Here is a 16,909-nt window from a genome sequence, read left to right on the forward strand (position 1 = left end):
GATGTGCAGCAGATAATGAGACAGTCTGAGAGGGACGCTAGAGGGCATATGATGAAGCTTCCAAGAAGCTCCTTGGTGAGCTTACAAGCAAACCTTGATTGTCTCAACTGAACTTCTCATCTTTCTTCCACCTTCTTCCTCTGGAGACAATGGGTCTCTAAAACTTGGCATTCTAAATTCTCTTATAATTTTGTAGAAGACGGATTTTGTAGAAGACGGTTATTTTGTAGAAGACGGATGATATACCTTCAGTAGCCTTCTAACAGAGTATGTACTCTAAAATGATTTTCTTCTTTTCTTCTTCGGAAGGCAACAGTCCCGAGGTATTGCAAACTAATAAATATGCCCAGAATGAATACCTACCTCCAGGTGTTACCAGCTTGCACTGTTCTAGGCAAGGCCTGAAAGTGGGTGCTCTGATAACAGCCCCACTAGGCTTCTGCTTCTTTTCATTGGCCATCACTTCTCATTTTAGAGCTGTGTTAATTGATTGTTGCTGTTGCTCTTGTGTCAGGATTTTGGCCAGAGGCCAAGTGGAACAACAAGAGAAGACGCCTTTCTTCTTGCCCTGGTCAGAAGAGAACTCAGCTCGCGCCCTTTGAATTCTGGCTTACTAGAAAAGCTTCAGAAAGAGCTGAAGATCCTGGATCCTATCTTTTCAGGATTTCTTCTCCAGTCTCAGCTAAGCCACCTTTTCTTAAGACAGGAAGTCCCTCTACAGTTACCAATAGTCAAGATCCTTTGCCAGAGATTTTCTAAGAGGGGCTCTCCAGAAATGGTACAGCCATGTTGCTATTCTAAGCATGGGTTCCTTTTGTTTATTTTACTTGTACGCACCAGAGTAGTAGAATTAAAATTTTATTTTCTCTTTTTTTTTTCTTAAAAATAACCTTTACGGGGCGCCTGGGTGGCGCAGTCGGTTGAGCGTCCGACTTCAGCCAGGTCACGATCTCGCGGTCCGGGAGTTCGAGCCCCGCGTCGGGCTCTGGGCTGATGGCTCAGAGCCTGGAGCCTGTTTCCGGTTCTGTGTCTCCCTCTCTCTCTGCCCCTCCCCCATTCGTGCTCTGTCTCTCTCTGTCCCAAAAATAAATAAAAGTTGAAAAAAAAAAAAAAATTAAAAAAAAAAAAATAACCTTTACTATTGACTCCTAAGATACAAAGCTTATTTGTATTCATATGTGGAAATTTCTAGTCAGAAGAAACCAGAATAGAAAATGGATTAAGTCTCTTAGCTCTATTTAATTTCTTTTTAAAAGACTGCTGTTCCTGACTTTCATTATCTGCCCTTAGCACTATTGGGTTACAGATTCAGGAAAATGGGCTCACTTGAGTCAACTTACGTGTTGGTCAGTCTGTAGGCTCTGAGATGAGAATGGAGAATTTGACTAGGATATATCATTGTAGAGAGTTCCCTAAAGAGTTAGAGGTGGGAGGTATATTTGAAATACAATTCACCACCATTTGACTAATTGGGAAGCTGAGATCCAGAGTGGGGAAAGGAAATTGCTTAGTGTACTCAGAGAATTAATGGTGGACCCAAAGCAGAGATTAAGGCTCCCCAGTGACAAGTCCAGGGTTCTTGCTCTGAACACTGCACTTCCCAAGCTCACATTTATGGGTAGATACAAAGCATAGTCCAAGTGTAACCAGGGTGCTAGAGGAATATATCCTACAATAGAAAAAAGCAATAGCAATGGGTAAATCATGAGTGAGCATGTGTAGAAAACCAGGCTAAAACAAACCTCATAGGGGTAATCTGGGAATTTAGTAATATAATAAATGCAAATTACCTGGTCGCATGCTTAGTGTTTAGTAGGTATTCAAACAAATGTTAGTTCTCTCTCCTGCCCATTTCTAACCAACTAACCAACTATAATTAGTTGTATATTGATGAGAAGTATTTAGCAATACAGTGTCAACTTAGTACAGCCACTGTGAATCTTCAGTTCAATCAAATTCTCTGGCCTGAGATTGATTTTATGTCAGAATCTTATATAGCTTCCCTCCCCCATGGTTATCCCCCAACTGCCCTGGAGTTGTATGTCCACCAGAGTCCATAGGATGTCATCCAGACCAGCAATGGAAATGGACAACATTCTTTCAGTCCTTTCCCATGTTTAAAAAGAAAAAAAGGACTGGGGGAGGGGGGGGTGTCTTGAGATTTTTCACTTAGCTTAATAAGACCTTGTCCTCAAATAATCCGAACATATCTGCTAGATATATCTAAATACAAGCAAATGCTATATATAATAAATATATGAGATGTGAGAGAGCAGCTAGAGGCTAGGTTATGCTGTAGTAACAAACAGCCCCAAAATTTCAGTGGCTCAAAACAACAGAAGTTTACTTCTCACTTACACTTCCCTAATAGGTAAGGCACAGTTTTGCCATTATCTTAGCTCCCAAACCCACACAGATGAGGTAGCAACTCTGGAGTATTTTTGGACATGCTGGCAGAGGGGGATAAAAAGAGAGCTATGGAGGGGCTCGTGTGAGCAGTTTAATCCTCAACCAGAAGGAGCACATATCACTTCTGCTCACAACTCATCGGCCAGAATTGTTCCCATAGTCCTACCCAACCACAAGGCAATCAGGAAGGGGGGATAGTAGGAATATTTGCTTTTCAAAAGCACTAATAATTATTATACTATATTTTTAAGGCTGTTTTAGAAACTTTTAATGGTAAAAAAAATTCCAAATACCCTCTCCCTCAACAGGCATTTCCCTTATGGGCATTTATTTCCCTTATATGTACGTTAAATGACAGTGTTCTTTTTCGTATTGGATTTTCAGGTGAGCTACGGAAAACTCCTCTGGTTATTAAAAGCTGCAGCTTCAGGTGACCCCCAGCAAAGCCAAAGAGTTGTGGGCAGCAATGGGAACAAGAGTCAGAGTTATCATGACCATGGCCAAGGGTACTTTCCTTCTTTTCTTGGGCATAGTGTTCCTAGATTTCTAGAGCTGGTGGTGACATCAGAGGCCATTCACCTGAAAAGCTCACCCAAGGTAGAATCACCATGCCCTTCACCAACACTGGGCTTATGCTGATTATTTCCTCTCTCTGGTACAAAGGCCAGTACAGAAAGTTATTTGCAACAATTGCATAGTTTCTTGAGATCAAGCATGTGTCTTTTTTTATGAGGTTGCCATGTGAAAAGGAAAACCCTCATTGTGAAGTAAGGAATGACTGTATACTGGCACAGAGCTCCAGTCTCTAAGGTATGATTCCAGAAACACGCTTCATGAGTGAACTCCTGGTCTACGGGCACTAGCAAAGAAAGGTTTCAGGTACAAGAATCAATAATCCCCTCATATAATCTCAAAGGAAAGAGATGACACAAAGTAAAAACAGGATGTGAGGAATATCATTAGAGATGAGGCACAATAAAGCATGAGAGTCTCTGTGTTCTCCAAGAAAGTTGACAAAGTGCAGTAGTTAGGAACATAGCCTCCATTACCTAAAGCCTGGGCTCAATTCCTGTTTCTGCCATTTAATGGCTATGTAACCTGAGGACAGTCAGCTACCCTCTCTGTGCTTCCATTCTCCAAGTGTGAAATAGGAACCATAAGAGATTTCCCTTCACTTCATAGATTTATAAGGGTAAGTCAATCAATCAAGGCAAAGTTCTCAAAAACAGTATCTGATACATAGTAAATGCTATAGAAGAGTGTTTTTACTTTTTTTTAAACTATCCTACCAGAAGATACTCTTTCCATTACAAATAATGAGACACAGTGATTAAGAGCCATGATATTAGAATTTATCACTTCACTCTAGGGAACTAGAGTTTCCTGTAAAAATGTCCCTGGGCCAAATGTTAGACTTGATTCCTTTCTACAGTGTGCCATTTTCATGCCCTTTTGGCATTCGTTGAATACCAGATGCTTGCCAGGCACACCTTGCTGTGCACAGTGAATTCAGAGGTTGGCAAGGCCCATTCTTTCCCTCAAGGGCTCAAGCTGCAAAGAAAGTGACACTGCCATGTGGGTCTATGAGTCAAATATCTGGGAGCAACTGTGCTATGGAGGGCCATAAAGCCCCCAGAATTTTTTTTAAGTAGGTTTATTTTTGTGAGAGAGAGAGAGAGTGGGAGAAGGGGAGAGAGAGAATGAGAGAGAGAGAAAGAGAGAGAGTCCCAAGCAGACTCTGCACTGTCAGTGAAGAGCCCAATGCAGGGCTCTAATTCACAAACCGTGAGATCATAACCTGAGCAGAAATCAAGAGTCAGACACTTAACCCACTGAGCCACGCAGGCGCCTGTAGCCACAGAAATTTTTAATAATCAGCAACCACACTTCATAAAATACAGACCATGAGATTTGGGCCCAGAGAGGTGGTGGGCTATGCACTAAAACACATGGTTACTCATTGGCAGGTATGGGTACTATGGGTCCTGGACAGAAAGGCTTTCCTGAGCCCTGGACCAGGTTGTATCTCTTTGTGGTATGGCCCCACAGTCCTTTCCTTGCCTAACAGCCGTGGTACTTGTAACTATGTACTTGACATTTGAGGTTAGTGATAATACCGTGTGCCCTAGCCAACTCGGTGTCGAGCGTAGTTCCTGGCACGTGGGAGATGCTCAACGGGTAATTTTTTTAATGTAATTGGCACCCTAATTATCCACTTGCAGGGACATCTGGATATCTACTCTGTAAAAGAGGTGCACAGAGAGATCATTTTGAACTCATCAGAGAAGGTGCTGCTTTACACAAACCAGACAGCATGTTTGTGGAAGTGCAGAACTGATGGCCCGTAATGAATCCAGGCTCTTTGTTAATCAACGTGCTGCTCAGGAAAAGGCTCTCCCGTGCGTTCTGTCAGGGAGAGCCTTTAATGGGGTAGCTCTGTGATGTTTAAAAAGCCTCCAGCATCACCTGTGGCAACAAGAGTGGCAATGGCTCTCCTTACCTAAGTTGGACCAGATGAAACACACTCTTGCAGCAGGTTTCCTAAGAAACCCCACCAGCTGAAACAAATGGGTTCCATACAACTCCTGCCCATTTAGCAATTGGTGTTCGGAGTCAGGGGCCAAAGCCTCATGAATTCCTACCCCCAGGAAATGGCATTGCAAGAAAAGGAACGAGGAAGGAAAATTTGTGATTCAAATCTGGGACAGATACATCTGATTGGCAAGGCCTGGGTCATGTGCTCTATCAGCAAAGAGAGACTAGTAAACCAAATAGCTAGCATTTTCCTTGGCTGGAGTGAGAGGCAGACTCCTGAGCTAGAGAACTCCCTGAACAAAGGAAGGAGGGTGAAGAAACTATGTGACCAAAACAAAGACAAACAGCCACCCCTTCCTGCACTAAGCTTTTGGAAAATATTAGCTATTAGGCCAAAGGCCAAGTAAGAGTCACAGAGCAAAAGAAGGTGCAATATGACCTTTAGTAAAAGTTAAATACATGCATATAAAAAGAATCGATTCCAAGTGCTGCACAAGATCCCCAGGAAATAGTAAGAAACAAAACAGAGTTGATCCACATCTGATGGAGCAGTCTAATAGGGAAGTCAGACACGAGGCAATGACCAAAGAAATAAAGATGTGAATGCAACACGAGGGAGATTTATTAAGGAAAAGAACAAGGAATTATAAAAGAGCTGATCAAGCACAGGGTGCTGGAGTGCCACTGAGAGACAATTGGGAGCACCACTTCCCAGATACTCATTCAGTGACGTCGGGTTGGTAGCTTGAAGTCAGCCATGGTGGGAGCACTTGCACCGTAAAAATTAGTAATGCTAACAGATTAGGGCCTTATCTTGGAGAGCGGGTTGTTAAACTTTACTGGCATACCACTGAAAGAAGGCTGATTTACAGGAGTGGAGATTGAGGGATGTCACAGAATGTCCCTGTAGGGAAGTGGCACTTGACGTTGAGACGGTGGAAATTAGGAAAAGCTCCACTGCCGAGAAGACAGTTCAGACGGATCCGGAAGGAATATCATGTGAATGCTAAATGAGTAAAAATCTCACTAGTTAAATCAAATAAGTAAATGACTGTAACATTTTTATCATCCTGTGGTTTTTTCACCTATTATTTAAAGTAACAATAGTCAGTGAGATAAACCATCTTAATAATTATAAACATTTGCAAAATCATTATTACCAAAACTTTTCTGGGTTTTCCAGATACAAATTGCAAAGTCAAAGGATAACAGAGGAAGTTCACTCGATTCAAGATTTCCTTCTAAATAGGTTCCCTGGTTACAGGGATCTGGCAGGATCTGATTTGCTTTGCTTGTGGCAATGAGCGGTTTGGAAATTTGATTTCCCATCAATAATTATCTGGGCCTAAGAGAAGTAAGATCAGGCAGCTAAAGTAAACTACTGTGGTCACTTCCAATTTTTTCTCTCAACCTGGAAAAAAGAGTTAGAGATTAGGTTACAAAGTTTGGTTTATGTTCTAGTTGAATTGGTTGGTGCCTCATGGAGAAGAGACTCTAGTGGTCAGGAGAATGGAATCGATTGGAATGAATGTAGCAAATCTTCATGCTCAGATGCCATGACCAGGTTACTGAGATTTAGAAGACCTTCCTGGGTGGGTTCTCTGGTTCCACAGTGTATGTCAGGGGTGAGAGATCCAGTATGAAAACATAGAACGGCTTTGGGTGGATCATCTTTTCATAGCATTTCCCCTGCCCCTCCAAACAGTACTGCTCGTCAAGATGCCAGCCCACAGTCAGAAGTGAGCAAGAGCCTGTCGGAGATCTTGATGGCACTAAGGACAACTAATGGGAAACTCAACATAGAGAACCTCAGTCGGAATTTTCAAAAAGAAGATCACTCATTTTCTGGCTCCCTGCCCCTACCCAAGGTAACCAAAACTAGAGTTCAGATGTGTTGATCTCCAAAGGCTACCTCAGGGCATTGGGTCTATAAGAAAGCACAGTTATGATCTGTGTTCTGCCTGTGGATCACATTATACACTTGTTTTCTGTGCCTGAGAGGAGAAAAAAAAGAAGACGACGACGACGAAAAGGAATTATGGAATGTGCAGAATCGGTCCAGGAATTACTTACACTGGGGTACGTTTTATGATAATAGAAAATATGAGGGGAGCCTGGGTGGCTCAGTCAGTTAAGTGTCTGACTTCAGCTCAGGTCATGATCTCACAGTTCGTGAGTTCGAGCCCCATGTCAGGCTCTGTGCTGACAGCTCAGAGCCTGGAGCCTGCTTAGGATTCTGTGTCTCTCTCTCTCTCTGTCTGTTCCCCACTCGTGCTCTGTCTCTCTCTCTCAAGAATAAGTAAACGTTAAAAAAAATTTTTTTTTAAATAATAGAAAATATGACAACACCCAAGTAACATTTCACGATGGAAAATAAATATTTTTCCAAGGCCAAATGTTCACTTCTCACACCCTGTACCAGTTTCCAGTGACATCAGCATGTGGTATCTCTTGCTTTAGGAACACCAAAGTTTAGGAACTAGTGTGATTTATTGCTGATAGAGACTAGTCTGCTGTTTGGGAACATTAATTAACAGTACAGATGTGTCTTATGGAAGAAGATCCAGAACCATATTAACTCAAGTATTGTCTTCAGCCAAACAAACCCTAGGCATGAGGCTACCTCAGATACAGGGCAAATAATAATTATGAGTATTACTACAATTCCATTAACAACAACTTGTCACCACCAAGCTTTACTGAGTTCTTACTAAGTGCCAACCACTGCACTAAATGCTTTAGTTACACCATTTTAATTTAACATGTACAGATGACTACAAAATCCAGATAGATGTTATAATACCCATTTAATGAAAAATACTGAGTCTCAGAGAGGCCAACTGAATCATCCAAGGACTACAACTAGCAAGCTGTAGAGCCAGGGTTCAAAGTACAGAAGAGTAGAGGGATATTGAGGGCCAAAATCGGAACTCTATTAGGCAGAAGATATCTGGAAGCGTCCATTAAGTCTGTGATACAAGACTTAGAGTTCCAGGGGAATAAAGGGATTGGAAATTAGCCGGGGGCGGGGAGGGGGGGGGAAGGAAAAAGAAAATGCTATAGAAAAGATTGGAAAATGCTTTTCATCTAGGCAAACAGGTTAGAAATGAGAAAGAATTTAAAAGAACGTGTGATGTTTACTGAGGAAGCAAAGACACAATATAATGACAGTGGACACTTATCCCAGGACAGAAGCAGCTTTCTCTATGCTTTCATTTATACAGTCAACTAAGCATGCAAAGGCAAAGGTCATGGTAGGGTGTAAATGTGTGTGTACATATGTGAATATGACACATGCAAGCATGTGTCACTAGAAAGAGAGAGAGAGAGAGAGAGAGAGAACACTACCAGAGATTCCACACAACATAAATAGCTTTCACTAGGTTCATAAGATCAGTAAGAAGCAGCAATTCTCCGTCAGATTGGAAATTACATAACACCATCAATGAAGCTTGAAGGTTCTTGGATAATACTTGGAGAATAAAACATAAATAACTTGGGAATCAAAATAAGTTTTCTTAAACTCTTTGAGTCTTTAGATTTTTCCACTGGAAAAACTGGGTTTGAAATATCTATCTCCTGCATCTATTGGGAGGATTCAGCAAGATAAGTATGTGAAGGTACTTAGCACGCTAATACATGAGGCACTCAGTAAATACTAGTTTCCTTTTCTTCTAATTAAACAAAAAAATTCAGTGTTTGGTTAAATTATTACTCAAAACAGCCCAAGGAAGGGGAATCTTTCCCAGGGTCAAGTGATGGCCACATTGAGTACTGGCTCTTAGAGCTGGTCCTGAAAGCTTAAATTTGTGGTTCATATCCAAGGAAATGGGGCACATTTTCCTTGAAGCTGGTCTGCCTCTCTTCAGCCATCTGGCATCTCTTAAGACATCTGGAACTCACTCAAAGTATATTACAGTCTGGGAGGCATATAAAATAGAATTCTGTTTCCCCAGAACGTGAGACAAATTGAGGCCCAAGGGACATTGGATACAAAAAAACAGCAGCAGCTGTGCCCCAACATTCATGCTTTTAGACACAAGACTTCAGAGTAGACCAGGAACGGATATGAGTTGGAAGGGCTTTTCTTTTTGGACCAGTAATTCTTAATCTCCTTGGAGCGTAGGGGAAAGAATCACAGGCTTCCTTAAATTTCTCATGAAATCAATGTACTCTGTGCCCCTGTGTTGAGGGGGGTGGGGGTTGCCATCCTCACAGCCAACATTTCAGAGGGTTCACAGATCATCTGTAGCCTCTCAAATAAATGTATTCTTGAAGGATAATCTATGGGTCTTGCCACTTGAATGAAATTTTGCCCTTCTCATAGAACAGTCTAAAAACATGTCAAACATCTACCATCCTCGTTCTGTGGACTCCCTCATCCTGTTCCTCTAGCACATCTTGATGCAATGATGGCTTCTGGCAGGATTGCTGAAGCAATGTAGGTCCACATGCTGGGTTCTGAGCAGTATGCGAAGGCACTAAGGAGAGGAGACTATTATGATTTCAGTTCCTCAGTTCTCCAGGAACCCAGGAGAAAGGTGACATTTTAACTATGTCACAACTCTGTATGACAAATAGAGTGATGGCAGTAACTTGAAACACAGAGAAGGAACACCAAACTAGCCTGCCTCAAAAACCCTCCAGAAGAGATGGTACAAAAACTAAATCTTAGAGGACAAGTGAATTTGACAAAGAATCGGGAGGAGGAGCAAACTAAGGGATGGGAAAGGCATTCTATGTAAAAGAATAATGTGAAATGGAACTGAAAGGAGAGACAGCGTGGCTAATTCAGGGAACTGTAAGTCATTCAAATGGACAGGACACAGCAGGGATGCGGTGGCTGGGATTGGTGGGAGATGCTGCTCAAGGCGATGTTAGAAGAGAAAGTGGGAGCCAGTTTATGAAGGGTCTTTCTAGGAGGCTTAACCTTATCCTGAAGGCCCAAAAGGATCATGAAAAGATATTAAACAGTGAATGAATGATACGATCAAATTTGAAATTTGACCAAAAGCACCTTAATGGAATATGAAGAATTAAAGGCAAAGAGAGCCCTTTAGAAGGCTGTTCCAACAATTCAAGCAAGAAATTATGAGGTTTTAAACCAAGGCAGAACAGGAGAGATAGAGCTAGTAAAGTAGGTCTTGGTGACTAACTGGGTATGGGCCCTGAATTAGGAAGAATCAAAAATTACTCCCAACATTTTGGCTTTCACAACTTGGTGAGTGGTGGTACCTTTCACCGTGACAGAAAACAGAAAAGGAGTAGCTTTGGAGGAATGGAGGACAGGATGGGGAGTTCAGTTTTAAACACATTGATCTGGGTTGAGAAATTAAATAATGATTTAAGGGTCTTCAATATGGAGTTGAAGCCATGGGAATAGTTAGCGTTACCCAAGGACATATAGAAAGTGAGAAGGAAGGTTGAGGAGGACTTTCATTGTTAAGGAGTAGTTAGAAGACAAGCCAGCAAAGGAGACTAAAAACAATCAAACGAGACATGGGAATGGTCAGGAAAACCAAAAAAGAGATTTATAGAAGAATGGCATGATCAGCCATGTTTCATGCTATGAAGATACCATCTATAATTAGGACTGAAAAGTACTCACACAATTTCAAACCATGGAAACTACCAGTGACTTAGCAAATACAGTTTAAGTACAGTGATGGGGTAAAATGCAAATGGAGCCATAAGTGGGAAGAGAGGAAGTTGAGAGAGCATCTGTGTGCCACTCTTTCAAGGAGCATTTTGGGGAAATAAATATTTATTTCACATGGAATTTTCTAAATAATGTAGACATTTTATTTACATTTGATTAAAAAACATTTCCTTACTAAACAGAAGAAACTACACATAATGAAATCCTTTCTTATTGAATAAGGGTCATCATTATATATATTCATGCTTTAAAGAATTTTAGTAATAATCCTGAGTAACACTAGGTTGGCAGGATTTTCTGCTAGATGTTGGTTTTTTTTGTTGTTGTTATCTATTTATTTGCTCCTTTATAACTGTCAGTTCTTAGCAGCTATCAATCAATCTGCTTCTAGGAACCCTGATGTACTATTTCTAATCTGCTGTTCATTTTAGCCTAGAGCAAAACTCAGTGTTGCCAGAAGTAAATCAACTGTTTTTAGAATAACCTCTGATGTTTAAAAATACATCAATATGCTGTAATCATGAGGATAATTCCATTCTTATTTACGGACTAAAATGGCATAATGTCACTAATTTCTACCTCTCTAAAGTTACTTTTGCCAATCTCTGCCCATACACACTCTACTTTTTTCTGTCTTCATCTCATTCATTCGCTTCCTTGTTCGTCTATGTATTCATCTGTTCAAAATTATTAATACTTTATTTTTCAATATGGTGCTAGACAATGGTGACCGAAATATGAATGAAACACAACCACAGCCCTCAGTAAGCCAAGGTTTTGTAATAAAGTTCTAGTGAACAAATAATTACTGCCCAGTCTGGAAAAGGGTATAAAACTATAGTAGGTGGGTAATGTCAAAATACATGCCGTTTCTAAAAAGCACCATACTCTTTCTCATCCATTAATTACACATGTTTTTCTTCTGCCTGGAATTTTTCCTGACCCTTATTCTTCTTATAAACTCTTACTAAGTTGTTTCTATGTTTCAAATTGATCTTTTTTCCCTCCTTGAAACATCCCTGACATTACTCCTCTATACCTAGTAAGTAACATGTACAAGTTTTAAACTTAGATTTGTTGCTATTTCCTTCCATAAATACAAACCAAGATTAGTTTTTTTGTCACTATTTTAAAATCTAGTTTTATTATTATTCAGCTATGGTCTGACCAACAGATCAGGAGATGACTGCCAATGAAGAGATAGTTTGTTACTCGAAGTTTCCAAGGGGAGGGAGCATGGCACATTCCCACAGGCCACACCAGAAGCAGCAGGGTTGGTCAGGAAGCAGAGGGGATAAGGGGAAAATGTGGTCAAGAGCCCTCATTGTGGAAGGGGCAAGGCAGGGTAAGCAGGTTTAGGATTAGCTAGTTGGATTCATTTCAGTGAGCTCAGGGACTCAGGGGCTGTCACCTAGTACTTGGCCCTGGGGGTGATAAGGGCATAGCAGCCCGAGTGAGAGCCCCAGGAAAGAGGTTGGTTTGCATTTGAAAGAAAAGCATACTTTCAAGCTAGTCCTTTACTAAATCTAGGAATTGGCGGTGGGGGGGGGGGGGGTGCACAATCACTCAAGATAAAAAACATGCTTAATACAGTCACTATACTGAACTTCTTCTCAAAGTAGTAATAGTAGCTACTATTTAATCCAAACACTAAATTAGACATCTTTTTTCTTTGTCCTTTCCTTCCTCCCTTCCTTCCTTCTTTCCCTCCTTCCCCTCTTTCTCCTTGTTCTCTCTCTCCCTTCTCTCCTCTCCTCTAATCCCTCTATCCTCTGTCCTCTCCTTTCTCTCTCTCCCCTCCCTTCCTTCTCCTCATTCTCTCTCCTCCCTTCCTCCTTCTCTTCATTTAAATAAATATTAATCAAATGCCTAACTTGAAGCCAGACACTATTCTAATTGCTTATTTTCTCATGTAAACCTCACAGAAGTCTAGGAAGTAGAAAATACTAGTCTTACTTAGTAGATGAAACATTGGGCACAGAAAGGTCACACAGATCACAGAAAGCAGAGTTGGTGTCCAAAATGAGTCCTGTTTCATTCCAAAGTCCATGTTTAAACAGCAAGATAAACACACGACACATGTTATCATACCCCTAAAAGTCTGACATGTTTGAATTTCAGTGCCATCCACCCACCAACCTGAGAACTGAACTGATTTGTCAGCTAAATTAAGAAAATATTAAGTACTTGGGAAACAGCACTGACACCTTATTCAATCATCCAACAGGAATGTATTTGGCATCTGGTTTCTAGATTAAGTTCCATCATTTATTAACTGTGTAACATCAAGGAAGTGACTTAGTCTAAGTCTTGGTTTTGTCATATATTAAATGCAGATAGCAATATTGACCATGCTAATACCTCAAGCTTGTTTTATAAATCAAAGGAGATACACAAATTTTTTTTTTTTGCAATTTACCTATATAATAATTGTATATAAGTTCTAGGCCTTAACCACCAATTCCATTGCTGACAAAAATTTAAGACCAACATTTCAAAGTCCAATGGCTTCTGAATAATGAGCAATACCTCGGCACCAACCAAATACAAATTTGCTATTTTTTTATTTTAATTTTTAAAAATTTAGTCCAGTATATTTAACATAGAGTGTTCTATTAGTCCCAGGTGAACAATACAGTGATTGAACAATTCCAAATATCACCCAGTGCTCATTCAGTGGGATGTTATTGTCGTGAGTGATATCCTGATGAGATAATTCACTCCTGGGTACTAGTTCTTTGTCAAAATCATATGGGTTCTAATTATGGGAAGGAAATTCAAATCTTAATTTCATTATAACAAAACTCCAAATTCTTTCTTATTCTGCAGGTCAGGGCTATATGCGGAAAACATGGATTATATCTGACTTCGAGTTTTCTGGAAACATTGCTAAGCCACCAGGATTTGGGTTATCATGGTGAAATAAAGTAAGTTGATTTTTTATTCACGTAGTCCTTTATTAGGATACTAAATACTGAAATCTATCTTTAGAAGTTTTTTGTGTGAAGCTATCAATTTCATCACTTATAGATAGTTAAGGAATGTTTACTTATATTAAGGACAGAGTCTTCTTTGTCATAGAGAGACAAAGCAGGAAACTTCAAGTTCCAACCATCATAGACCATCAAGAAAAGATTTACCATTCCACCTTAAACAACTAAAAACAGGACAAAATCTATGAAACAATAGTTTTCAGACATTTGACACCAGCCAGCACAGAACAGCAACTCCTGAAGAAAGGAAAATAAATAAGGTAAACTAAACTTACTGAACAAGAAGAGGAAATCCAGAGCCCAGATTCTTCTTTAGTTAAAGAGATGGAGTTTGGAGTTCAAGAAGGCCAAGAAGGTTAGAAAGCACAGTACAGAGTAGTGGAGAAGAGAGATCTGAACATTTCTCTTTCTAAAGAGTTGCTCTTGAGTCTTCATGTGAGTACTGGCTAATATATCCATTTGAGGAAACTACCCAAAGCCAAATGGGGGGGGGCAAAAGAAAGACACAAAAATTTTTAGATCTTGCACAAAGGTTGGAAATAGTTCGTATTTCCACCAGTCAGTTTAAAATAAACTGTTATCAATATAAGTTGTTATATGTAAACTTCATGGTAGCCACAAAGCAAAACCTATAGTAGATACACAAAAGACGATGAGAAAAGAATCTAAGTATATCATTAAGAAAGTCATTAAACCACAAATGAAAAGAACAAGAGAAAAAGAAAGGAACAGAGGAACTACAAAATAACCAGAAGGCAATGAACAAAATGTCAATAAGTACATACCTATCCATAATTACTTTAAATGTAAATGGAATAAATTCTTGAATCAAAAGATACAGAGTAATTGAATAGATAAAAAAGAAACAAGACATATCTATATATTGCCTCAAGAGACTCAATTCAGATATAAAGACAATATACAGACTGAAAGCAAAGCGATGGAAAAGACATTCCATGCAAATGGGAACCAAAGAAAGCTGGGGTCACTGTAATCACATCAGACAAAATAGACTTTAAAACAAAGATAAGATGGAGATGCCAGGATTCATAACCATCAGAGCAGTAGTACAAATATTAAAAGAAGTCCTCAGGCAGAAGGAAAATTATCATTTTGGGTCTACACAAAAATATTAAAAGCACTGGAAATAGTAAATGTGTGTATGAAAAAAATACATTTTTTATTAAAAAACTCTTTAAAAGATAATTTATTGTTTAAAGCAAAATAAGAACACTGCAGCATGGGATTCATAATATAAGTGCAACATTTGACAATAGCATACAAATCTGGGAGGAGGAAATGAAAATGTTCTTGATAAGGTTCTTATACTACAAACTAAGTAGTATAATTTTGTTTGAAAGAAGAATGTAATGAGTTAAAATGCTAATTAAAAAAATAAAATGAAACATAAGAACATTTAAATAATAAAAAAGACAAAAAAGATGAAAGGGAAACAAGAAACAAATAATATAAATGGAAAATAAATATTGAGATGTTAGATTTAAACCCAACCATATTAAAAATTACGTTAAGTGTTAATAATCGAAACACACCAATTAAAAGGTGATTTTCAGACTCCATTAAAAAAGCAAGACTCAACTAAATGATGTCTACAAGGAGCCCATTTAAAATATAAACATATAAGACATACCAAAAGTAAAAGGATGGAAATGATATACCATGCTAATTCTAATGAAATGAAAGCTGGATCAGTTATATTAATGTAAGACAAGGTGCATTCCAAAGCAAGGGATGCCCAAAAGTCAATTCATTAAGAGGACATAATGAACCTAAATGTTCATGTCCTTAATAATATAGTTTTAAGTTACATGAAACAAAAAAATAAAACTAAAGGAGAAATAAACAAATTCACAACTACCATTGGAGAATATAACACCTCTCTGTCAGTAATTGACAGAACAAGCAGATAGAAAATCAGTAACAATATTAAAAATTTGGACTAAATTATCAAATAACTTGATATACGTAGCAGTTACATAACACCAACAGAAGAAAACAGATTCCTTTTAAGCATACATGAAATATTTAAAAAACAAACCATATTCTGAGCCACAAAACAAATGTCAGTAAGTTTAAAATGATGAAATCATATAAAATATGTTCTCTGACCATAATAGAATTAAATTGGAAATTAAAAGCAAACACACAAAAATCCTGGAAATCTCCAAACATTATGAAACTAACAACACACTTCTAAAAAACCTATGGTAAGAGGGAAAAGGGAAATTAAAACATATTTTGAACTGAATTAAAATGAAGCCGACATACCTGTAATTTTTAAGTGTTCTCTTTTTCTCACATTTTATGTTGAATACATCAAAAATTAACTAGTAAATCAACTCTATGTTCAGAATATGCCCAGAATCTGGTTACTTCTCACCACCTCTATTGTTACTTAACTACACCTCGTTCAAGTTACTATTATCTTTCTCCTGGATTACTATAATAGCCTCCTAACTGAACGAGGCGTCTCCCTTCTCCCTAGTTTATCCTCAGTACAACAGCTACAGTGTAAAACCTAACATAATTTATATCATTGCTCTGCTCATGAAACTGCAAGAGAATCTTATTTCACTCAGAGGAAAGAAAAAGAAAAAAACATCAAAGTCCTTATAAAGGGTTATACATGATCTGCTCCCCCATTGCTTCTCTGATTCCATCTACAACTTCCTTTGCTCATTCTGTTCCAGTTACACTGTGCTCTTTTTCTCATACACACCATGCACCCATCCACCTCAGCAACTATCCTCTGACTGTATCCTCTACTTAAAATGTTCTTTCTCAGATATCTCCATGCTAACCCTTTCACCTTTATTTTTTTGCTCAGATGTCACCTTGTCTGTGAGGCCTACACTAACCACCCTCGTTAAAGTTGTGGTCTCTCACTCCTCTTCCTGCTTTCCTTCTGCTTTCTTCTCCACACTTACCAACTTCTAATGTATTCGGTGATTTGCTGATGTATGATGTTTATTGTTGTTACCAGTTGATCTCTGATAGACTATAAGCTCTAGTTCTAGGGGGCAGGCAGAATCTTTGTTTTTACCCATTGATGTATGCTAAGTGTTTAGAGCACTGCCTGGCATATATTAGAATTCAAGAAGCATTATGAAATTGAACTGAATTAAGGAAGGGATGGAATCTCAAAATAGTCTCAGGAATGCATGCAGATACACAAATTGTGACCAAGTCCCTCTCATGGTCAAACTGAAGAAGGCCATTCCTAACGACCCCATCAAAACCAGGTTCCTTGTTCTATACTTTCTCTTAGCACTCAGCTATTATTTTTCCTAAA

General features: G+C 39.1%; 1 protein-coding gene across 1 annotated transcript in view; it reads left to right on the forward strand.

Annotated features, from left to right (window-relative positions):
- Window positions 1-16,909, forward strand: part of CUNH1orf87 (chromosome unknown C1orf87 homolog) — a 79,679-nt gene that overhangs the window by 32,291 nt on the left and 30,479 nt on the right. The window contains 4 exon segments of the mRNA XM_047083505.1: window positions 515-778; window positions 2,794-2,915; window positions 6,650-6,812; window positions 13,433-13,530. Of these exon segments, the coding sequence (XP_046939461.1) occupies window positions 515-778; window positions 2,794-2,915; window positions 6,650-6,812; window positions 13,433-13,530 (647 nt within the window).

Source organism: Lynx rufus, unplaced genomic scaffold, assembly GCF_022079265.1.
Source record: "Lynx rufus isolate CCGP_SWC_20201006 ecotype Redwood Valley unplaced genomic scaffold, mLynRuf1.p SCAF_2, whole genome shotgun sequence".
Taxonomy (NCBI): domain Eukaryota; kingdom Metazoa; phylum Chordata; class Mammalia; order Carnivora; family Felidae; genus Lynx; species Lynx rufus.